This window comes from Pholcus phalangioides, unplaced genomic scaffold, assembly GCF_987345545.1.
Source record: "Pholcus phalangioides strain wild (caught in Gottingen) unplaced genomic scaffold, Ppha-v1.0 ptg000029l_1, whole genome shotgun sequence".
Taxonomy (NCBI): domain Eukaryota; kingdom Metazoa; phylum Arthropoda; class Arachnida; order Araneae; family Pholcidae; genus Pholcus; species Pholcus phalangioides.
This window is the reverse complement of record NW_028301619.1, coordinates 541932-567003: the sequence shown is the minus strand read 5'-3', so window position 1 is coordinate 567003 and position 25072 is coordinate 541932. Positions and strand designations below refer to the sequence as shown.

Sequence of the window (25072 nt, the reverse complement as noted above, 5' to 3'; positions counted from 1 at the left end):
AGAGGGATGTGTGTGAATTTTTTTGACTTGTGTGAAGGTCATGTTTAGCAAGTAAAAAAATTTTTTTTGGCTTTAGTAAAATGTTTTAGTCACTATTTTCCATTTTCATCAAGTTGTACACATTTGTTTATTGCTGCCATTCAGGAAAAAAGTGTCAGATCAGTTTGGTGATGAAATTAATATGAGAAACTGATTTTAAAGTTTAAAGATGGGCTACATTCTTTAAAAAAAGGGAGAAATGCATGTAATAAGCTTTTATTTCCAAGTAGAAAATTATACCATATTACAAACAGCAAAAATAGTCATTAAGTAGCTTTTGTAGGTTAATGAAATTCTTAAATTTGCTTGAAATTTTAAATGAGCTTCAGATTTTGTCACTTTTTTTTTGTTGGTAAATTATTTTGTGCATTGGCAAAAAAATTAAGTTTACATTTTTTGTTCTTTTTGTATCAATTGAAACCCATTCCAACATAAGAAATAATAGAAAACACATGAATTTTTAAGTTTTTGGCTACTACAATATTTTATGCATAAATTGTGAAACATTCTGTACTGATTTTTATTGTTATATGGCTGAAGTTTCATTTGCAACTAATACCTGCATTCAAAAAGCTGCTATTATTGATTACATATTTATATGCTGTCTATAATTGGAAACTTATTCAGACAGCTCAACTTCTTTAAGGTGGCTAGTTTGAAAAAAAATTGAACCTTATCTTGGTACTGTATGTATGAAATTGTTTTTTTAATGATATATTTATATAGTTATTAATTTTTTAAATCAAATTTTTTAGTGCAAATGTGCCGAAATGATAGTCCTCATACAGAAGCTTTCTTTCAAGATAACAAATGGCTTCCTCCTTTTTCCGACCTGTTGAACTTTAATTAGATAATATATTTTAGATGCTGATATTGTAAATATTGTGTATAAAAAAAGGAAAAAATGTACAAAGTGGATTCAACATTCTTAGAAAAGTTGAAGATGGACTAAATGCAGTGTGTCAGAAAGTATGAAAAGTCCATCATATCCCTAATAAAATTTTGTTTATGGAAATGTTTGCATTATCAATTTTAACCTGAGAAAGCACATAATTTCTTTTACTTTGACAAAATTACTTTCTAGTAAATGGTTACATATAAAAACTTCAATATGTATTTAACTTCTGTTTAAATATTTTTCTATAAAGTGAACTTTTTACCAGAATGCTCAAATTTACTCTGGACTGAAAATTATTTCTCTATAGATTTTTTTGACGGAATAAGGCAGCTGTCATATGAAGATTCAACTTCCTAAACCTTTCTAATATTGTGAATCTTTTTCATGCAGATAAACTCATTTTTAAAATAACTCATTCATCACCCACCAGGGGCATCAGAAGTATTTTCGACCTGTGGTTGCTAACATAGGTGTATGGGGTGCCCCTCTCTTGAAGGATATAAAAAATTAAAAACATATTTGAACACTTTATTTTTATTTTTACAAAGTTAAGCACCATCGTTTACTCAACCATATCAACTTGACCATACACCCAGCTGTAAAGATACTGCCCCATTTTTTTGGTCTAGAATTATTTCACCCTTAATTATACCAGATAACTCTTTTTATCTACATTAAAGCTTTTTTTGATGAGCCATATTTTTTCCTTTTATGGTTGAATTTTTTAAATAATTATTAAAAAAGAACGTCAAAATACCTACTCCAAAGTTCTCAGGGCTGCATTACCATGAGCGGATATACGGGGGGGGGGGCACCCCAGCATCAAAGGTGGAGTCGACTGATCTAATATACATATGAATTGACATCGTGTCCCCTCAGACTTCCAAGTCTATCTCCACCTATGCGCATTACGATATTTGAACATACTGTATAGCCAGTCTTATGATTTTTGTGGCCCTGCAAAAAAAATTTTGCAATTCCAAGAAATTGATATAGTCACTCTACAACGTATCTAGAAACTTATCTAGTTAACAAAAATACTTCAGCAGTCGTAGTGAACATTTGATTGGCCTTTCTTAGTAATATGTACTGAAAATTATTGATGCAGTGTGTGTGATGGAGTAGAAAATAATAGAATGTTGAAGATAAAAGTATGGTTAGAGAGGAAGAACACACATTTTATTACTCATTTTTTTGTTATATCAGGATCGGGTTGATAGGTTGGATTAAACCATGCCTATGATCAAAAATTTTATTTTCAAATAATTTCCAATAATTCATTGTTGGAATCAAGACCACAATTAGGAGGGGCACTGGGAGCTTGCTGCTCCTACATTACATGAAGGCGTCGAAATATTTACTAGTCCTGGCTGACAAAGGATGTGGTTTCGACCCTGGTCGGAATCATCAAAAAATCATGTTTTTTCATCACAAGCCAAATGTATAAAAAATATTTAAAAAACGTGAAAATCTCTTAAAATTCACACAAAATGTTCTCATTAATTTTTGTTTTCATGTAATATACTTGTTTTCATCTAGATACTTTCTCGGAACAGCGTGCGAAAATTAAAATCTAGTTTACAGTCATCACTGAACAAGTCAGCCACTAATAGGCTCAGCAGGTTTCGTGTGTGAAAGTGACTTATATATTTTGATTAATTTGACAAACGTGGTCCGACACCATCGCCACCTGAATAGTAATACAAATACAATGCCAAAACAGGTAAAATGCCCAATGAGGTGGCTGACAAAAAGATGCCCAAAACAAATATGGGTGGCATATATTTCAAAAATACAGCAACCCAATTAAAAACACTAAAATTATAAACAATATATACACATAAAATATTATGCAATGCCCGGTCCCCCCCCCCCCCGTAAAGAATATTATGGTTGTTTTATTCTAAGTATGGATAGCTTCTCAATTTACCCCAACATGTTTATCGTATTTCTTTTTAAACGTGTCAATTGTGTGTTAAAATTTCCTACCTCCGGGGGTAAGCTATTCCATTTATTAACAACCCTATTAGAGAAAAATTCCCTGTGACACCATAACCTCACATTGTCCCTCACCAATCGATACTGGTGTCCCCTTGTAAAAGCAGTCGCTTGGCGGTGTACTAAAAGTTCATGGTCCATCCCATTGAAAATTTTAAACACTTCGATCATATCTCCTCAACACCTGCATTCATCCAATGTAAACATATTCAAAAAATACCTTACAGCATACTCCAATAAGGGGACACATAGACTTGGTTGAAGAGGTGCAGAGAAGAGCTATGTCCCTCTGCAGGTATGGTCTCCAAAACCTTACAGCATACTCCAGTCCCAGACGAACTAAGCCTCGAAAAAGCGGAAGAATGACATTAGAAGACCTTTTTGAGAATGAGACCAAGCATTCTATTCACTTTTTTGACCACCGCTGAACAATGATCAGAAAACCTAAGCCGTTCGTCAGTGAGAATTCCCAAATTGGTTGACCCTAGTTGCATCCGGGATAGTGACACCATTCAATTTTTAAGAGAACCGTGGGTTGTTCAAACCAAAATGAGCAACCATGCACTTAACAATGCTAAACGTCATGCTCCATTCATTTGCCCATGCTGCAATCCTGTTTAAGTTGGTCTGCAGCAACTCCCTATCGCTTTGATTCCCGATTACCCCCATTAGCTTCACGTCATCTGCGAATTTGCTAGTAATCCCATTGATATCCTGATCGAGTTTATCGATAAAAAGTGGGGAAAGTATGGAGGCCAAGGACGCTTCCTTGAGGAACTCCACTTGTGACACCTGTCCAACCAGAGAATTCCCCGTTCACCATAACTCGTTGTGACTTATCTCTTAACCACGATTCTATCCAATTCAGTCGCCCAATTCGCCCTCTAAACTGCCGTTGTTCATGGAGATTGCTTCATCATCAACAGGTGGCTCGACGACAAGTGGCTCCGTTATAACCGGGCCCTCTAGAACCCTTTTTCCCATAACACTTCGACCTCGACTTCCAACCTTGCCCTATCTAAGCACCCTTTACAATTGAAACTATCAGCTACTATACCCCTAGACCAGGGAAATCTCCCGTCATAAGCTCTACACAAAACTAGTTGAGGTCGAGCCATACTAACACTATTGCTAAACTAGATAATAATAATAAATAGGAAATTAAAAAAACGTAAAAATACATTACAACGCGAAATATACGTAAGAGATTGTACGAAAAAATTTAGTAAAATAGAATGCTCAACACTAAATCACGAAGAAAATATACAGGGTGGTAACTATCGACTGCCTGATAATAACACTTGTGATTCCTTGTGAAAAACTAATACACAAAAGTGTTTTCCGTGTTTTGATCTGACTCATAATTAATGAGTTATAACACTTTAAAAATTGATGACATCACTTCAAAATCCTGCCAAATTCATCGAACGAACACCAAACGTTTAACTTGGCGTTTTTTAAAACTGACTTCTTTAACACTAAGAAATCGAAAAAGTAAACCAGTTTTTTCCTCTTTTGTTGTATTTGTGTGTGCACTTTCCAAATTTTTACGCGGTTGTTAATTTTTACGATTTTCCAAGATTGCACAGTTTTTGAATTCATCCGTAAGATTAAAAAAAATACTGCTGCCCTAAAAATTCAGAAATTTTGCTCAAATGTGTTACTCGCCACGTGTTAGTAAAATGAACCTCAGCTTTAGAAAAAAATTAACCCAAGTATTTTTTAAAATAAATATTGAATTCTCAGATTTTTGAAATTCATACAGTTTTTCAAACTTTATAAAATTCTAACCGGATGATCAGACATCGAAGTTTGTGGTTCATCATCATCATGCCGTAAAAATAGTTTTCCAAAATTTCAGAATTTTTGGTTTTTTTCTTATTTTAAACGTATGAGCTCGAAAAATGCAATTTGTGAAAATCGCGTTGAAAGCGTTTTTTCTTGTTTACGTTTAAACTGTAATTCAGTCATTTTTAATTTTATTTTGAAAAAAAAAAAAAAATTGATCCGATTCACACGAAGTTTTTGGCATTTGATTTTCACAATTGAATGAAGTATTTTTTAAAGTCATGTTTGAAAAATCGCGTGACTTCAGGGTCATGAAACCCCTTAAATGAATAAAGTATCTCCAAAAATTTTAAGATGAGATTTTTGTTCCCAGTTCCGATTCAGAGTTTTGGAAAATTTACATGTTGCATTACAGCTTTCGATTGTAATTCTGCAACACAATTAACTTGAGTAACACAACAAGCATAATGAATGAAATCGATCACGGTTACAAATCGTCACGATGACGTCTAACAATTTTTACGGCATCTCATTAATGTTATGAATGTGTGTATGAAACAGTAGGCCCCTACTCAAAACCATATTTGGAACACCAGACACTAAAAACATGGCTTTCATTTCGAAAATTGAGAGCTGGAGAAAGGGGGGTGAAACATGATTTTTCGGAAAAAAATTAAACAAAATACACACAAGAGCAAAGGAACGGCAAAATTAGTAGTGCCTAGAACCATAGGCGAATGAATGAATGAATGAACGCCAGAACTTTGCCACTGGACTTATACCGTTGCCGAGATCTCTTCCAGCCCAGCTTCGTGGCAGAGTCTGGAACACTTTATTTTGTGTCAAAAAAAAGAAGTAAAAATTTGTATGTTTTTTTTTTTCAACATATTTTCCCCGGACAATTGGGTACTGTCGCGAATAACAAATTTTGTGGAGATTACAGACGAGATGGGATTAGGAGTTGGAGAAGTTTCGGGGTTTAGTTAAGATGAATGTACACATATTAGGATGGAGGTATGTTTTAAAAGCAATTGAGGCTTCCCCCCCCCATGTCATCTCATCTGTTATCTTACACTTGCCATATTATATACACAGGATAGAAAAAGAAATGAGAATCTTATTGTGAAATTAAAAAAAAATATATATATATATATCCATCGGAGCGAGTCATCTCGCTTAACACCTTATAAGTGAGCAAATGGGTTTGATAACTTGCGGACTAGAAGCCAGTAGGACCATAGGCGTTAACTTATCGAAAATGTTATGGGGGGGGGGGGGGCTCAGGCTCAAATAATGGACCCTCGTTTATATGACGCGTCGTATAATTGCGAAAACTGTATAACTGGAACGTTTTCGAAAATTAACCTCCCCCCCCCCCCTTTTCCACAAACGCTTCACAAAAAAAGTTTTTGTAAAAAATCTGTCGTTTTGATTGAAAATTATGCTTCAGAAGAAATATTATACTATCATAACATTACTGTGGCTAAAGTTTCAAGCAATCTTACGGTATTCATTTCAAGATTCGACTGATCTAATGTATATATTTGTGCCCCTCCAGCAATAATGACCTTGCCCCCCCCCCCCCAGACTTCCAAGCCAATCTCCGCCTATGACTTGAGAGTTCGAATCAAAGTGAAAACATCGATTAATTGAAGTGCATACAAGCAGGGCCCTGAGTAAAGCAAGAATTATGCGGCTCTTGCGACAGGAGTCAAAGATGTTAATTGATCAGTGAATGTATGTTGTTTGAATTTCGGGTGCTCGAAGTTATAAAGGCCCCATTTGCCCATGCAAAAATCAGGCGGCCCTGTATACAGGGATAATGTATAGAAATGTATAGCAGCTGAAGCCAAAATCGTACAAATGGGTAAGATCAGCAACGTAATAGACGTATAAAAAGAGGGTTCCATGACATTTTCCTAAACGCAGTAAAATATCCACAGATGATCACCTGTACTCAAACACAAATATGCTTTAGTGGCCGCCTCTATTATCAAATTTACTCATTTATTTTATTTTCTTCGAGTGGCTGCGGAGTTCCCGGGAAGTGATCACGGAGAACCGCTGCTTCAGTGAAAAGTTTCCCAAACTGTTTGTTCCATAGCCCTTCTTTTTCAAAAATTTTTTTTTTCTCATCGCTCCCTACTCAAATCCACCCATAGGATCCTATACTAAACCCATAGCTTCTAGATAACATCTGAAAGAGACAAATGCGAGATTTTCCAGGAGCAGATTGAGTGATCTTTTGTTACCATTAAACCAGATCTTGCCATCTTTTGTTACCAGATGTAGGAAGAACAGTTGGAAGTTACGATTAGCTGAGCAAATTCGAAATAATAGAACCATAGATCGAACTTCTCTTTTCAGAACAGTTCGCTCTGTACAAGTCTCACAAACACCAATCGTCTCAGTAAGTTTGATAAATTTTGCAGCATTTATCACTTTTACCGGTGATTATGCATAATCCTTTTAGATCCTGTATGCACAGACGTGTGGGTTGCTTCTTTTCACTTTAGATATTCTTTTTTTAACATCAGGGATGTTCAGCCCAAACTTCAAGAATTGTTTGTTATCGTTGAAATTAAAGACGAAGTCCCTGAGGTTACAAAAAAAATCTACAGAGTGAAAAAAACCTTTCCCAGTGCCGTCTTAATGCATGGTGCCCACCCGGGAGCGGCCCGGAAGCCTGAAGCGTAGAGGGGCCTCACTAAAATGAGATCCAGTTAAAATTTTCTAGAATTTACTACGTAAGACCTCAGAAAAACCACTTGGTCCGTAGGGGGCATGATGCTCTTAAGACGGCCCTGCCCCTTCCCAGGGCTGTAGCGTGATTTCTCGGGAGCAGTCTTTTCTTGGAGACTCCTTGAAATAGTTATGCTCAGAAAAAGGAGTTACAAGCGCGTCCCCCTCCCATTCGGCTCGGGGCACCGCCCAAGTTACCTCAGAATAGTTACGGGCCTGCCCAAGTTGCAGGGCCCGGTGCTTCAGATGGTGTTTGCTTGCCCCTACTGTTTCCTAGTACTGGGTCTGAAAGGGATAATTTCAAATGAAGTTCACGAGTCTTATAAATATGAAAGACATCATACGTAATTTCACTTTAATTTAAGAACTTTTATTATCAGCTTTGCCCATAAGTGAGACGCTGTTCCAGACTCTGCCACGAAGCTGGACTGGAAGAGATCTCAGCAACGGGATAAGTCCAGTGGCAAAGTTCTGGCGTTCATTCATTCGTACGTGAGGCGTGCACTACATGAATTTTACCATAAAATTCAATTAAAATAAGTATGAAGTATAAGTATGAATAAGTATGATCCTTTGTGATGAGTCTCCTGCATAAATGTGTGACGTTTTGCTTTTTTTAATGTTTTTAAATCTCAAAAATACAAATACAAACACAACGCCACAACAGGCAAAATGCCCAACGAAGTGGCTGAGAAAAAAATGCCCACAACAAATATGGATGTCATATATTTCAAAAATACAGCAACCCAATTAAAAACACAATAAAAAATTATAAAACAATATATACACATGATAAAATACTATACAATGCCCATAATGTATTTATGGTTGTCTTATTCTAAGTAGCTTCTCGATTTACCCCAATTAATCGTAATTAAATCAAACAAGTTGCGTTTTTATGCTTGTTTACTAGTTAAATAGCAGGAATCCCTTTCTAGAAGAAGGTTTTCCGACTTCTTCGTCCCTTAATATCCAACCAAGAGGGGGGGCGATGGGGACGATCACCACGCCTAGAGTCCGATAATATGGTAGAATGAATCTGTCCCGTATTTTACGGGACAGTAATGACTAGCAAAAGTTGCCTCCTCTGACACATCACTGGATTTGAGCTTGGGGGGGGGGGCGCTGACTACTGTTTTTGCACCGGGTGCCACTAGGTCTAAGGCCCTGAGTACTAGTAACTAGAGATTCCTAAATAAAATACATGTAGAAGTCATTTGAATGAGAATATTTTTTTGCAAATGAATATGCACCGAGTCAAATAGAAAAGATGCATTTACAAACGTTATTTGTTCTTTAACATATATTTTCTCAGTTTTAGTTCATATTTTGCCATTTTTTAGTGGAAAATTCTGGCTCTAATTATTACAATCTCATTTCACGTATTGTTACCAAAGTGAATGGGACTGCCCCTGAGCAGGAGCATACCCAAGACCGATCAATGGGGAGGGCACGGAATTTTTCCATGGAAATTTTGACTTGGTACCAATTTTCCAAAAGCATTTAATTAACAAAAATTTATTTAATTGTTGGGGGCGTACGCCACTACCCTTGAGGCCCCATTCTAGTTTGATCACGGTCCAAGTAAAAATATGCATTCATATTCTCCCTCCTTATCTCTCTCTCACACACACAGAGGACATTTTCTTGCTCTTCCATAAAATATCGAAAAGTTTCCAGTCCTTTCATTGCTTCTGCGAACACTAGAACAGGTGGTGACTGTAGTTCGTTCACGTCATCATCACTTTCATTTTCTGGAGGGTTGTTTTCAGCTGCTTCACATATGCCGTTGATCAGTTCTACACTGCTCAAAACAATTAGGGGAGCAAGCAAAAAAGTGAAGAAAACCGTGCGAGACAGCCACGTATTGGCATACAATGGATAGTACACGCGTATCAATGCGCAATACAGAAAAAAGACGTAAAAAAAATTGGAATTAAGCTTTAATTCTTTGAAAATATGGAAAAAAACATGAAAAGATGATTTAAGGCAACAATTTGGTTACATGTAAACGATAAAAAAAAAGTACTGTTTAGACATGATGCATGAGTTTTGATAGGGCGTGTGGTCTCCTCGAACAGCTAAGACTGCTGCACACCTGTTTGCCATGGATGCGATGAGGTTATCGATCAGACTTTGGGGAATACTGTTCCACTCCTCAAGAAGTGCAATCTGCAAATCTCGGACAGTAACAGGCGGCCTTGGTCGCGCAGCAATGCGTCGTCCGAGCATGTCCCAAACATGTTCGATTGGATTCAGGTCAGGAGAGCACGCTGGCCATTCCATACGCTGTATTGTTTCAGCTTCAAGCATGCTCTCCACCAGACGAGCTCTATGCGGTCGGGCATTATCATCCTGGAAAACAACGGAGTCTCCAATGACTCCAGCATAAAGGATGACATGAGGTCGCAGTATCTCGTCTGCATACCTTCGGGCCGTCAAAGTGCCATTCCGAATGATATGCAGGTCCGTACGTCCGCCTACGTTGATTCCACCCCATACCATCCAACCAGCTCGTCTGTATTGTGACCTTTCACGAACGAATGTGGGGTTATTTCGAGTGCCCCTGTCCTTCCATACCAGAACACGTCGGGTGTCACACTCCAGACTGAATCGGGACTCGTCTGTAAACAGCACTTGGCTCCAATCATGTTGCTCCCAATCTCGATGTTCAGCAGCCCATCTTCTTCGGGCCGCACGGTGGCGTGGGGTCAACGGAATGTAGACCATTGGCCTACGTGCATAGAGCCCTCCCTCATGAAGCCGATTACGTACTGTTTGGCTGGACACCCTTCGTCCTGTTGCCAAGAGCAACCGTCTTTGCAGCTGCGTAGCATTCTCTGTTCTGTTTCGACGGGCTGTTAACCGTATATACCGGTAATCAGTTGCTGTAGTGGCGCGTGGCCGACCTTGCCTTGGTCGACGTCTAACATTTCCTGTTTCTTGGAATTGATTCCACAGCCTTGCAACAACACTTCTGGCAACTCCAACAGAGTCCGCGACACTACGTTGTGTTTGCCCGGATTCCAGTCTGCCTATAACACGCCATGCCATGGATTCCGGTAAATCACGTTGTTGAGACATCCTCAAGTCACCTTGTCTCAAAAAAAAATACTGCGCAATCGAATTTCACAGTTACGGCAGTAAAACAGACGTTTCTGTATCATCATGAACTTTGATTTGCATATGAAGTTTTCTTCTTCCGTTTCCTGCTAGGCTTTAAATTATGGATGATTCATTTTATGTTACTTATCGGTATACATCTTTGCGTAATTTTGTTAAAACCATGTGCTCCCCTAATTGTTTTGAGCAGTGTACTTCACATGGCAAAACATCATCATCGACACTAGCAAAATCTCTTCAAATGATGCTGAAAAGTTCATCTTACGTTTTAAATTCTCCCAATCATCTGAAGCATCATAGTCGTCGCGAAGTCAAGTTCATATTCTTCTGTTTCTTCTCCATCGAGAAACCTGCCTTGTAGAAGCAATTAGAAATGACTTCTGAGTTGATTGACTCCCAAGCGGCTACTATAAAATGTAGAGCTTCTAGTAAATTAATTTTTGTAAGCTCATTGTCAGTTTCAAGTTTGAGCAATAAACGAGATACGAGGTGCTTTCAGAATCTCTGCTTGAAAACTTTTATGATGCCCTGATCCATGGGCTGCAAAACCGATATCACGTTGGGCGGGAAGAAAACAATTTTGATGTTCTGCAGACAAGGTATGTCTTTAGGATGGGCAGCACAATTATCCACGAACAGAAGAAATTTTCTTCTCTGTTTTCTCATTGTTTTATCGATATCCTTAAGATAGTCTTCAAAAATTGCCGCTGTCATCCAAGCTGTCTTGTTGTTTTTGTTCGTACATGGGAAAGACTTGATGTTTTTGAAGCATATTTTGATGTTTTTTTGGTTTGCCGATGACGAAAGGTCAACTTTTCTGAACCATCCATATTAGAACCGAGCAAAACCGTCACCTGTTCTTTGCTTGCTTCTCCACCGTGTCATTTTCTACCTTTAAATTCATAGGTTTTGTCAGGAAGCAAATTGCAAAAGAGGCCACATTCGTCCACGTTAAAAATATCTTTGGGTCTGTAATCCCGCAGAAGCTCAGGAAGTGTTATTGATTTCCATTCATTTACTTCCTCTTGATTCACATTTTTGCACTCACCTCTTACAGTCTTGTAGACAAGTCCGGCCCTCTTTCTGAAGCGGTCGATCCATCCGTTGTTTGAAGGCGAAAACTCTATGCCCAATGTTCGAGTAATTTCAATTGTTCCATTCAATGGAATATTGGAAGATCTTGCTTGTTTGAACCATTCCATCAATGCAGCCTCAATTCAATGTCATCATATTTCCCTTTCCTGAGCCTTTTGCTTTTTGAAACTTTCATCTCTTTAAACATGGCATCTCGTTTAGAAATGATGGTGTTTAACGTGCTGGGGGGGGGGGGGGTGTCGGCAAATTGAATATTTTTTGTTGTTGTAACTCTCGAAAGCAAAGGGTTATCATCTAAAAAATTTAAGAATTTTTATTTTTTCTCTAAACTTAGAGCTTTTCTTTTTAACTTTTGACAAATATAACGATGTTACTGCTTCATTTTCCGAAATTTCAAAGGTCACGAAATCGTCGTATTGGCTGTTCTGTGAAGAATTAAATACCAGGAAGTAGTAGGGCCATCCGCTTTTTTTATTTGAAAAGCCGCTTTCAAATGCTACTTTTGTGGCTTGATTTTGTATCAATAGATTCAGAAGTGGATAAGAAAAACCACCGCCTTTTTCCTTTGTTATACGCAGACGGCGTCTACCATCAATATGAGACGATTTTATTTTTGCAGGAAGTCATTTTTTGGAATCGATCTAATGCGACAAATTTGAATAAGAACGCAAAGTGGAAAAAAAGTAACCCCATCCTAAGAATTTTTCTAGTTCTTATCTGTTTTAGTCTCCCTATTCAGAAACATAACTTATATCAACCTGGTGTATTCGAACAGTGGAAAGGTTGAGATCCCACCAAAGCTTTTCGCCGCTCGTCGATCTGCCGCGAGATAAGGGATTTCGTGGCGAACACCCATCGCTGTTTTTAACCGCCTTTTTTTTTTAAAGTGTCAATGGACATCCCGGGGTTGGCTGAATTATTTAGCGCCAAACCGAAGCTGTGTCTGGTTAGCGGGCTAATTAGTTTTCGCAGTGTTAGATAATACAAAAAATTTTCAAGTGGTAATATGATTTAAATTTTTGATACAATATTTGACGTCTGCAATTAGTTCAAAATTAAGAAAAGACATCAAAATTAAAAAAAAAAATCCTTATGCAAAATGAAAGCAAATGAACAAATTTTATAAGCAGAATTTTTTTTTATCGATATTTTTTACTCTTATCAGTTCGAGCGAGCCAATCAAAGAATTATTTTGTGCCAAATGGAACTTCACCGTTCAGTTCCTTGAATTTTCCTCTTGACAAATTCCTCAGCGACTTCAATTAGAAACTTATCCGGTAGAGGACTAACCCAAGCTACCAAGCCTAGAAGAGAAGACGTAGTCCTGAGCTGGCCACGGTGGAGGGCTCACACGGGCCACCAAGCCTAGACGAGAAGACGTGGTCCAGGAACTGGCTCCGTGCCACAGAAGACGACAAAGGGCTCACTAGAGCTACAAAGCTATGGACGTAAATTTTGTGCCCAATAGGAATTTTTAATCATAATTTTTTTTAAATCTGTATGCACTTTTCGTTTGTCTTTTTTTTAAATATGTGTGTTTTATATTCATGCATTATTTATATATGCATAATAAAGCTAGTGCCGTCTTAACGCATGGGCCTACCCGGACACGGCCCAGGGGCCTCAAGAAAGGAGGGGCCTCACAAAAATGAGAACCGGTTCATATTTTCGAGAATTCACCAGGTAGGGCCTCAGAAAAATCACTTAACCCGGGGGCCCATGCTGCTCTTAAGACGGCCCTGAATAAAGCACCCGACACCGTCCAGCCCACTCATCCAGGACAATGGCTGAAATTGACAATGGTTCATAGAGCTCGGGTGGTGCATGGTATAAACCAGTTAAAGGGTGAATTCGGCGCCCCTTCACGTTCAGCGATCGGGACATCAGACCTGCCTGCTCCTCTCTAGTTGCGGCCCTGGTTCCGAATCTTATTTATAGTGGTTTTTTTTCACTTCTGGGTAACATGGGCTCCCTTATACATTTGGGCCCGGCTCATGTAAGACGACCCTGCTTTTATCTGTTTCAACGAGCGAAAAAATAACGTAATTTCATGAAGGTTGTCATAATCAGGTTTGACTCTACAGGTATGCATGAAGGAAAACGCACCCGTAAATTTGCACTTAAGTCGTACCCCCCCCCCCCCCAAGGAGGCCAACAGGGCTGCAGCCTGAAGCTCCAGAGCAATTCTTACTTTTTGTCTTTTCACCATTGCTGTCTTAATGCATGGGCTCACGCGGGCCTCACAAAAATAAGAACCGGTTAAATTTTCAAGAATATGCTGTGTGGTCTCAGAAAAATCACTTGGCCGGAGGCCACATGACGTTATTAAGACGGCCCTGCTTTCCACACTCTAAATCAGCGGTGCTCAACCGGTGCTCCGCGGAGCCCCAAGGGCCCCATGTGCAACTACCAGGGGCTCCGCGGCGACTCAAGGAAAATAAAATGAATCAGTAAATTTGATAGATAAGTAAATAAGAGAGACCTACAAGGTTCTGCCATAAAAATTATGTACAAAAAAGGGCTCTTCGAGTCAAATAGGGCTCCGCCATAGAAATTATATACTGAAAAGGGCTCCGCGAAAAAAGGTTGAGAACCGCTGCTCTAAATTCATCTGTGAGAGCCCTTGAAAAATCTGTCCTGAGGCCCGACACAGATCTGGGATGGCCCCCGCTTTAGGATGCAAGGGTCCATGTCTAGGGGGCTCTGCAGCAGACTGGGGGCAATAGTAAGAAAATCCAACAAGTATAGACATTTTGAAATTCGCATTAAAAAAAAAAAAAAAGAACAAGCGAAACTTAAAGAGCAAGAAAATTTTTGCCAGTAATTTATTTTAATTATATAGCTTAGTTTGTTTCGGAAATAAATACTTTTTCGCCGAAAAAAAAAAAATCCGACATCTAGTTTGAAAATACAGTAATAAAGTGCCAAGTTCAGTGGCTTGATTTTCCCTTCAGCCCTTCTTTTTCTTGCAACCTTGGAAGAAGAGCAATTCCTTTGAAGTAGACAATGAGACACAATGCGTTAAGGGGAACGCACAATAGGCCTTTCAATAGGTTACAAAAGCTTTCGCCACGAAAAAAATGTAAATTTTCGCGACAGAAAGCTCGCCGCCAGCGGCAGAGGCGACGTATTGGTGCGTACAGTATAAACCTATATCTTTTCGATTCCCCCTTGTCCAGTGCATCCGAAATCCCATCACCCTCCTTGTCTAACCACTTAATAGACAATGGAAGACAGCAGCCGCAGGTCCAGCCGAACTGTCATCAGGGTGTTCAAACCTTTCCAATACATGATGGCAGCTTTCCGGTTACCCTAACCGTCCAAAAAAATGTGGATTTTCTCGGTTGAAAAAACCGCCCTCAGCGGTTGCAGTTGTATCTGTGCGTTGACAGGCCGGGACCTGACTACGGCGCGGTTGCAGGCGGTTGAGGTTGGGGGGTTAGTTTTATTATCTATAGTTTTATTCTGTCAACGCACAGATACAACTGCAACCGCTGAACGAGAAAATCCACATTTTTTTGGACGGTTGGGGTAACCGGAAAGCTGCCATTATGTATTGCAAAGGTTTGAACACCCTGATGACGGTTCGGCTGGACCTGCGGTTGCTGTCTTCCATTGTATATTAAGTGGTTTGACAAGGAGGGTGATGGGATTTCGGATGCACTGGACAAAGGAATTGCTCTCCTTCTCAGGTTGCCATAAAAATGAGGGGAAAAGACAAATTCGAATGTATGGTGAAGTTCTATTCGACAGAAGCTAATTCTTTGTTTGGCGCTTTTGCACTGATAACAATGAAAAAAACCAATGAAGAAAAAATTAAATTTTTCTAACTAATGAAATTTTTTTGCTTTCCTACATGAGCATACATTAAAACTCGGTTATAATGACATTCATAAACTAACATGATTACGCTAAAACCGAGATGTATATTTTAGAACACTTGAATGAAATGCATTGGATCCCGATTATAACGTTTTAGCAAAAAACCAATTAGTTACCTCATCCAAAAAAGTACAAATTGCCAGGAGGCCCAACCATTTCTAATAAATTCATAAAAAATTATCAGAAATAAAAATAATTAGACATCTGAAGGAATAAATTTTTATACTTGCAATTTTTCCGTATCAAACTTTTGAAACATTTATTAAAAGCCCAAGTATGAACCGGGGAGGAAATATGTCCCTAAGAGCTGCATTGCGTGTGTTTTGCTTTCATTATTCTGTCTTTTTGGTATTCATTTTTGTATCCTATATGAATGTGGCTGTCTATCTGTTGTTTTTGCAATTAAAAAAAACCATCTAGGCCAGCGGTTCTCAACCGGTGCTCCGTGTGAACTCCCAAGGGCTCCGCGGCCCTCGAGGAAAATAATAAAAGAGCCAGTAAATTTGAAAAAAATAATTATTAATATTTTTGAATAAAAATAAATCAGTAACTTTGATGAATAAATAAAAAATAGGCCTACGGGGCTCCGCCATAGAAATTATATACTGGAAAGGGCTCCGTGGGTCAAAAAAGATTGAGAACCGCTGATCTAGACAAAACGTTGTATGCGGGTAATATCGAAGAGTGCACTAAGACAATTTTCACACCTACCGTTCTTTTCAAGCAGTTTTTGATTTACAAAGCCGCAACTAGGGAGAGCGGGTCCACTGTATCGAGTGCTGAACTAGAGGGGGCGCCAAATTGCCCTTTTAACACCACTCCTTCTAACCTTTCCTTACACGGGGACGCCAAAAGCTTGTTAGCTCCAGTTAAAAAAGTATCCAGCAGCGGCCCTGTCCTTAAACCTTGCAACATACATAATGATGTACAGGGCCACAACGACATGCGTGGTCGGCCGGGGCAAGCACGCATTTTGGCTCCCCCTTTTAATATTGAAGGAGAGATGAAAGGTTAACATTTGCGCTCCTGTCTGGCTCGGAGTTCGGGGCGTCAGTCAGTGCCGTCTTAACGCATGGGCCCACCCGAGCACGGCCCGGGTGCCTCAAGAGAAGAAAAGCCTCCCAAAAAGAGATCCGAGTGAAATTTTCAAGGATTTACCATGTAGGGCTTCCTAAAAACCACTTGGCCCGGGGGGCCCATGTAATACTCTTACGACGACCCTGGCATCAGTCCCACCTGCTCCTCTCTAGTTGCGGCCCTGATGCCGTATGTACAGGGTGTTAAGCGGGCCGGGGTAGCAAGTTCAGAGGGGCGGCAAATTTGAGTAATTCGTGGTCAAGAACTTTAAATTATAACGTGAATAGGAGGCAGAGCAATTCGGATAGCCAGCACGTGGCGAAGCCATAAATCTGTGTCTGGAAACGGATTTAGTGTGAAGCATGTAAATAATTTCGTATAAGGACATTACGTTCTCTTCGTGTCATCGCATCATCTGGAAAAAATCATCTGATAACTGATCGGGAGAAATGATAAACGAAGAAGTTTTTATGAAGTTTTTCGTTACCACGGTTCTTCGTGTTCATCACAACGAATTTACTAATCCTCCGTTGATGGTTGTTCTTAGTATTATTATACAGCGTTATATCATGTGTGATTGAATAAATTTAAAAAAAAATTACATTAAACGAAAATATCATATGTTCCAGTGGTTGCTAATTTTTTTGTGAGCTAATGGCGTTTTGTACCGTATTTCCTTCTCGTGCTGCCCCCTCCCCCATCTTTCCCCAGGACCTTCAACCCCGGGTGGGGGGGGGGCACTTTTTCACTTGTTGGTCGAAAATTGAACTGCAGCTTAATCCCATTATAGCAAACTTCCAAGAAACCGGATCACTTCGTTACAACGAAATTTCCTTGTAAAGGAATTCCAGGTTGTTGCCGTTGTGCCTATGTAAACTGTTGTGGGAGGTTAGAAAAGTTTTCGTTAGAACGCGATTTTCACTGTAACGGTATTCGTTAAAACGGGGTTAGACTGTATTTGTTTTACTTCATAAATCTCCCCATGGTCTCATTGAGATATCCTGAAAATTTGGATGTACTCTGTTAAGCAGTTTTTGAGGAAAAACTACTCGAAGTACGAGAACTTAAATTGTAATTACCCATTATGTAATTATTTACACTCTAAACTGGAGGTCCTCAACCTTTTTCTAGTCGTGAGCACTGGCTGTACCCATCATCGAAAGGAGAGCACCCTTACAAGTTTGACCATACGTATGCATGAAAAATTAGGATGATTTTATTCCTCGCATGCAATTTGAACGAGGTAATTTGATGGAAACGTCGATCGAATTCTAGCAAGCAATTATTGGACAGGATCTTCGAGAACTCCAGTTGCTTCAGGTAGCACCGTGGTGCTCGCGAGCAACAGGTTGAAGATGCCTGCTCTAAACCATTATACTACATCTGGTCATGTAGGCCCTATGTGAACAAGAAGCCCAGGGTCACGCGAATATGGGTGGCTTTAAGATGGCCTTGGTTCCACGAACAGCTTTGCTGAGTTCGCAAAGTAGTCCCTTTCCCCCCCCCCCTTCTTTCTGATGTACACCCCAAACCCACAACAGAAATTCTCGAGGTGTGGGTCGCTTTTTCTGGGAATTTTCGGCATTATCGCTCGGAAGGACGTCACGACGACTTTGCATTGCCGTGAACCCCTGCAGTGCTTTGGAATGGCTCTTGCTATTCTTATACGAGCATTATACGAGCAGGCCGAAGAAGCCGCGAGTGGGAAAAGGTTTCAAGAACCCCTGCCAAGGTCTTCCAAACGGGTATACCAGCCGGTAACCGTTTTTCAGTTTGTTTGCCTTCATCCGGATTTCTGAGAATTATAAGAAAAACCATTATCTATTTTAAGGGCAATAGACCTGTTGGGAAAAGTCATAAAATTTAGATACTGTACTTCCATTTAAGCCCAATTGACTAGCCTTCCATGCACGCCCTTGGGAAAACGAATGGTCTTTTAAAAAAAGGGACTTCGCGAAACATAAAACAAATTTCGTGGAACCTGTCAACTCGGACATCTCCTACATGGGACAACTTTGAAAGGCACCGTCATAATCCTACAACACAGAATGTCGGCAATACCGAACGGCTTAATTTAATTGTAATGGAACCGTAGAGGTGTCCACTTCAGCCAGGTTTTGGTGGCAGTAAACCAATCTGAAGCCGCAGCTACGCTTATTATTGGAACGCGTGAGGGCGCTTGCACAGTGCTGCAGTACATTACTAATCATATTTTATCCATCTCATTTCTTATTTACCAGTTCCATTAGTCAGCTGTGTCAACGAAATTTTTTTGTGCCACCATGTCTTCAGCATATTCTGAGTCGTTAATGGCTAGCGATAGTTATTCCGAAAATATCATAAGCGCGGTTGAAAAAAGACCGGCTTTATATGACAAATATATGTTATTTAAATTAATTATGATGATTCCAGTCATCATATATAAAAAAATTTGTGCGATTTGGTCACGAATCGTAAAAGCATCAAAAATGGGTCAACTTGTAGGCTGTCTTTCTTCAACTCTGAATTAATTTCAAACGGCAAATATTGTTACAGAAAATTAAATTTCATTACATGAATATTTTTATTAGTAAAACCCCTCCTTTTTGTGAACACGGACAGGACAAAAAAATTAAATCCATGTAAAATGGGTGACCGTTAAAAAGAGGTGTGAAATTCATACTTTTATATATTATACAACTGTAAATTATTATTTGTCCTTAAAAGAGGGAGTATCCGTTAAGAGGGGGTTTTACCAAAGCCTCCTAGAAGTACCTAGAAGTAGTATCTAGGAGGCTTTGGTTTTACTGCAATGCAACTTATGAGCACGAATTTGCATGCTAACTGGAGCCAACTTCAGCTTGGCGAAAATAATTTAGCCAATCCCGAGATGTCACGTGACATTAAAAAAGAAAAAAACCCCTGTTGCTAACAGCAGTGTGTGTTTCACGCGAAATTCCACGATTGCTGATAAGATCAACCGCACCAGCCGAACCGTAGTGTGCCGGCAGCCTAAGTGTTGTCGCGTCTGCCGAGACGCAGTGGGAACTGGGCCTATTATGGCCAAGGGCAATTATGCTCTGCACACTATTGTTGGAAAAAGTGTGAAAAAACAAGAAAAAAATTTTAAAATTATTATTGTGTCTTCAAAAAAAAAGAAAGAAACGTACTTTTCAGTCGATTCTTTATGCGGAAAAAATAACCGGCTTTCGAACAGCCATGAAAGAAAAGCCCCACCTCTAGTTTTCGCATAATTGTAAATCGCTAGCACAGAATAACTACCATTTTAATTTTTTACCTGTGAAAAAGGCGAAAAAGTACGCTGATTTCAAGGGAAGAAAAACCACGATGTGAATTGTATCCGGGAAAAGTTAACATTATAAACATAGGAAAAAAGTTAAATTCACGAAAATTAATCGTACCAAGCAAGAACGTTATAAGCTGTATCGACTGTATTTATCTAAACCATTCTTTGATCTGGAAAAAACTAATTAACTATCTTAGATCTCGTTGTACTTTTCACACTCAATATTTGCTGTTCTTTACACGATTTTGAAAGAAATATTCCTTGCCACATCGTTAAGCCTATTTTCATTAACATCGTTACAGCACTTTTGTGTGGGATATGTCTCCATAGTATGGTTAAATGCTGCAAAAACTAACCGTTCTAAATTGGACACTATGTATCATTCTGCCAAGAGAGCAACATTGGGGTTTGCCACCCTTAACTAGAATACTTAAGATGCGTACTATTTTAGCACTTCCCACTTTAGAGGATTTTCTTCTTAGAAATGGTATCGCATATATTCTTGCAGCTGCCTCTCCCTCACAAGACTGGTGAAAACTTCAATTCTATCTATTCTCAAATTGCTCCAAAACTCAAAATCAGACTTCCCCAATTTTTCAGATCTCTTGATTTTTCCTTCTCCGTGACTATCAGGCCAATTTATTCTTTCTATCCTTGGATTTCCAACAAAGTTTTTGTTATTACCGATGATATGGATTTCCAACTAAATACATACAATAATATCATCAACATTCTTTTCCAAAACTTATTAAAATCTTTAGATCGTGCCACCATCATCATCGTCACTGATGCTTCGAGGAATTCCAATGTTGTATGAGGTGCTTTTTTGTTCTTCGACAAATAATATGAGAGTCTAGTGGATCTACTCTAACTCTTCCATTATTTACAGGAGAAGCATGGGCGGAGATTCGGGGGTGGCGTGGGAGGCATGCATTGCCCCCCCCCCCCAGCGTCAAAGGTGGAGTCGACTGATCTAATGTATATATGAATTGACATCATCATCATCGTGCCCCCCAGACGTCCAAATCTATCTCCGCCTAACTCTTGTGAACATGCAATGTTAAAAATATAATAATAATAGTTCGTCTCTAATTAGCTATGGGTGCTTTTTATTTCTCGCATGCTATCCGTTCATGTGCGTTTGACCTAATTGCTCTGAATATGCAGTAGAACCTCTCGATAACGGACATTCATGAGACCAAAAATTTTGTTCGCTGACAGGGAATAACGATATACCATGGAACCTCGTTTATACGACTTTTTCATTTACATGACGTTTTTGGCTTCTGTGCTATTGGTTCCTATGCATTTTAATTGCTGCAAAAGTGATACACCGGTGGTTATGCATAATCACCAATCGGCTCAACAAAGAAAGTTTGATTAAATTTAACTACATTTTTATCACTTTTACCGGCGATTATATGTAATTCACAAATAAAGTTAGAAAATTTGATAAATATGAAAGAAAAATGTATAAACTTTGTATGCTATTATCTTCCATGCTACTATCTATGCTTTCATCTCTTCATTAAACCAATTAATTATTTTAACCTGTATATGATACGTGTACCAAACATATTTTGTAATAAAACTTATATTAAAATAAGTGTGAAGATAAAAACACATACAACATTATCAGTCTTATGTTATATTGTTTTATAATGTCACAAGGTATCAACATTACCATTGGGCGCGGTAACCCAGGTCGTGAAGATACTTGCCTAAAGTACCAAAGGATGTGTAGAGGTGTCGCGAGTTCGATACCCGGTTCGTCCTTGTCAGCAGGGCCGTCTTAAGAGCATCATGGGCCCCCGGGCCAAATGATTTTTTTGAGGCCCTACCAGGCAAATTTTCGAAAATCTTAACCATATTCTATTTTTGTGAGGCCCCCTTTTCTCTTGAGGCCCTCGGGCCGTGCCCGGGTGGGCCCATGCCTGACGGCACTGCTTGTCAGAAAACTTTCCTGGCACAGGGGTACAATGAAAATGGCGACATGACAGCAGAAAAAATTGCTACAGCAGGCAGCGCCGTCTTAACGCATGGGCCCACCCGGGCACGGCCCGGGGGCCTCAAGGGAAGAGGGGCCTCACAGAAATTAGAACCCGTTGAAATTTTCGAAAATTTTTCAGGTGGGGCCTCAGAAAAATCACTTGGCCCGGGGGCCCATGATGCTCTTAAAACGGCCCTGCGGTCCGCAGGGAGTTCCCTATCTAGGGGTTAGCGCACCAACCTCTCGATGAGTATAAAAGAACAAGCCTGCCGTTTGGAATCGGCAATAAATTGTAGGTCCCTGTCTAATTAGCTCTCGCGTGCAGAAAATGACCGTGGTGCGACAAAAATGATCAAATGAACACATTACCATTCGAATTCGCCATCCTGGAGCATTCAGTTAATTAAGTAATTAATTGATGATTTACCATATTTACCTACACGAGCTTGGGACATAATCTTGTTGAATATGATAAATTCACGATTTGTAACCAAAAGTTAATAAATTGGAGTTTTTTTGATTTTACTGTCCTCTATCGAGAGTGTCCGTTAATGGGGAGTGAAATACATTAAAGAGCTATTAATGGAACCGGGAACCAGAAAAGTATCCATTAACGGGAGGTGTCCGTTAACGCGCGGGGAGCGTCCATTAGGGAGGTTCTACTGTATATCTTTCATTACACATTTCAATTTTTATATATTTTCAAATAACTTTCTATCATTAATTAACTCTTTTTGATAAATTATTTCTTTCATTAAATCTGAAATTTGTCCTGATAATTCGGAAATTATTATTTCCATCAATTTTGAATTTTCATCAGTTATGAAATTATTTCTTTCAAACTTTCTTTAATTTTTTTATTAATTATTACTTTTAACAAATCTGAAATTACTCTTAACAATTCCTCTCAATAAGTTATTCTCAATAATTCTGATTTCTATCAGTAATTATGCAATTATTGCTCTTTCAGTAATTCTGTGACTTTTTTCTCATTAAATTCTGACTATTTTTTTCTCATTAAATTCTGTGACTATTTTTTCATTAAATTCTGTGACTCTCTCTCTCTCTCTCTCTCTATTCCTTCATTAATTGTAAATTTCCATTTATCTTAAAATTATTTTTTTGTCAATAATTCTAAAATTATTTCTTCAATTCGATTCAATCCGTGATTACATGATTGAATCCATGATTCAATACAGGAATCAAAAGTATGGCTAGTAGGCCAAACACACGTGAACGGATAGCATGCGAGAAATAAAAAAAGCTTTCATAGCTAATTAGAGACGAACTATCATTATATTTTTAACAATGCATGTTCACAAGTGTTTGAAGTTTCCATTTCAAGAGCTCGCAAGTCTTATTTTTAATCATATTTTTTTATAAAAAAAATTTAAACAAGGGCTCATCTACGTCCTATGACGTTTTCCTTTATAATCTCGCTCGGCTCATGTTTGTTGGGAATCAGCGTTGCCGGTCGTGACGTCACTCTAATGCGCCCCCCCCCCATCAAGGAGAAATATATATAAGCTATTTCTCTACTCTAAGAATGCGCCCTATTCTTCAAATCAACGATTAAAATTATCTTCCCAACTCACGGAAATTACATTAAAATAATTACGACTACGAATAAGAATATTTATTTCGAATAGAGAGAGAGAGAGAGAGAGAGAGAGATGGCGCTTCTCTCTCATTTTCCTCCATATGTGACTTTTCTGTGATTGTAGCACGAGTGGCAACTTTGCTTACTTTTGGCATCATCTTTGGTGATTATTAGCGATGCCCCGTATTTCGACGCCCAACTTTACGTATTTTTCTCAAGCAAATATGGTCACCATAGTGACCAATTTTTTTTCTTTTTACATAGACTGACCATATTTCCTCGAGAGAAATACGAAAAATTGGGATTCCCTATACGGGACATCATCAATTGTCGCCAAAACTGAACAAAGTTGTCAAATATTGCTGAAATTACAAGAAAAACAATATGGCGGGAAATGAAGCATTACTGCATATTGCAGTGGATTAAAATGAATTTCACGAGAAAAAAAGTTCAGCAAGATAAATGTGGGAGATTTATATTCTTATTTATCGTTGTAATTATCATAATATCATTTACGACTTGAAAAATAATCTCAATCTTCGATTTCAATAAACAATAAAAATTAAAGTAGGTTACACGTAAGAAACGGTAAAAATCGGGACACTTTTACCAAAAAGACGGGACGGCCAAAAAAATAGAAAATACCGAGACTTTAACGATAAACGAACTTTTATAAAACTTTTATAGTGTAATCCCGGCCTAAGACAGAATTGTGATGTGAATATTTCTAAATATTTTCCCCCATCGACTACTTGTGAGGATCGGAATGAAGGTATCTTTATATCCATATTCTATGGACTCTAGATTAAACCACCAAAGAATGTCTCTAGAATGCCTATGGGCACTGAAGTAGGGGTGAAGGAGAAAAATAACTACAAAAATTGCGAAAAAATAGTTTTTATTCACGAATTTCAAACTAAAGATGCTGGCGATACGGAAAAATCACAATGGCTGGAAATGATGCATTACTGCAAATTGCAGTGGATTAAAATGTATTCCACGAAAAAAAAAAAAACCGTTTACCAAGGCAAACGTGGGAGATTAATACTCCCATATATAGTTGTAATTATCATAAAATAATAAGGAGTTGAAAAATAATTTCAATCTTTGACTTCAATAAAGAATAAAAATTCAAGTAGGCTTAGGGATTTAAAAGTCGGGACGGCCAAAAAAACAGAAAATACCGGGACTGTGTCGGGAAATACGGGACGTATGGTCACCCTTGCCTTACCGAACAATATTTCCTTACCGAACAATATTTCAAGAGTATATTGATTCTCTGCCGCTCAATGCGCATGTAATCGCTACAAATGCGTCTGAATCATCTCACGTTGCTTGTGGAACTTTCTCCTCTGTTACCAAAGTTATCAAGTCATGGTTCATTAATAAAGACTCCTCAGTCTTCACTGCGGAGGCTCTTGCTATTACCTTTGTCTCAGATCCTTCTTTCAATTTTCTAATGCTCCAATATTCATATTTACGGATTCCAAATCTGCCATATCATGGCTCTTGACAATTTTTCTATTCATTCGTCTACGGTGACTCATCTCTGTA

General features: G+C 38.7%; 1 protein-coding gene across 2 annotated transcripts in view; it reads left to right on the top strand.

Annotated features, from left to right (window-relative positions):
- Nucleotides 1-1054, top strand: part of LOC149067549 (uncharacterized) — a 224640-nt gene extending 223586 nt beyond the window's left edge. For both annotated transcript variants that reach the window (XM_089252465.1, XM_089252466.1), the window contains exon 27: nucleotides 795-1054. In XM_089252465.1, coding sequence (XP_089108591.1) covers nucleotides 795-813 — 19 coding nt within the window. In that variant the 3' untranslated portion in view covers nucleotides 814-1054. The remainder of the gene's footprint in view (nucleotides 1-794) is intronic.
- Nucleotides 1055-25072: the final 24018 nt, after the last annotated feature.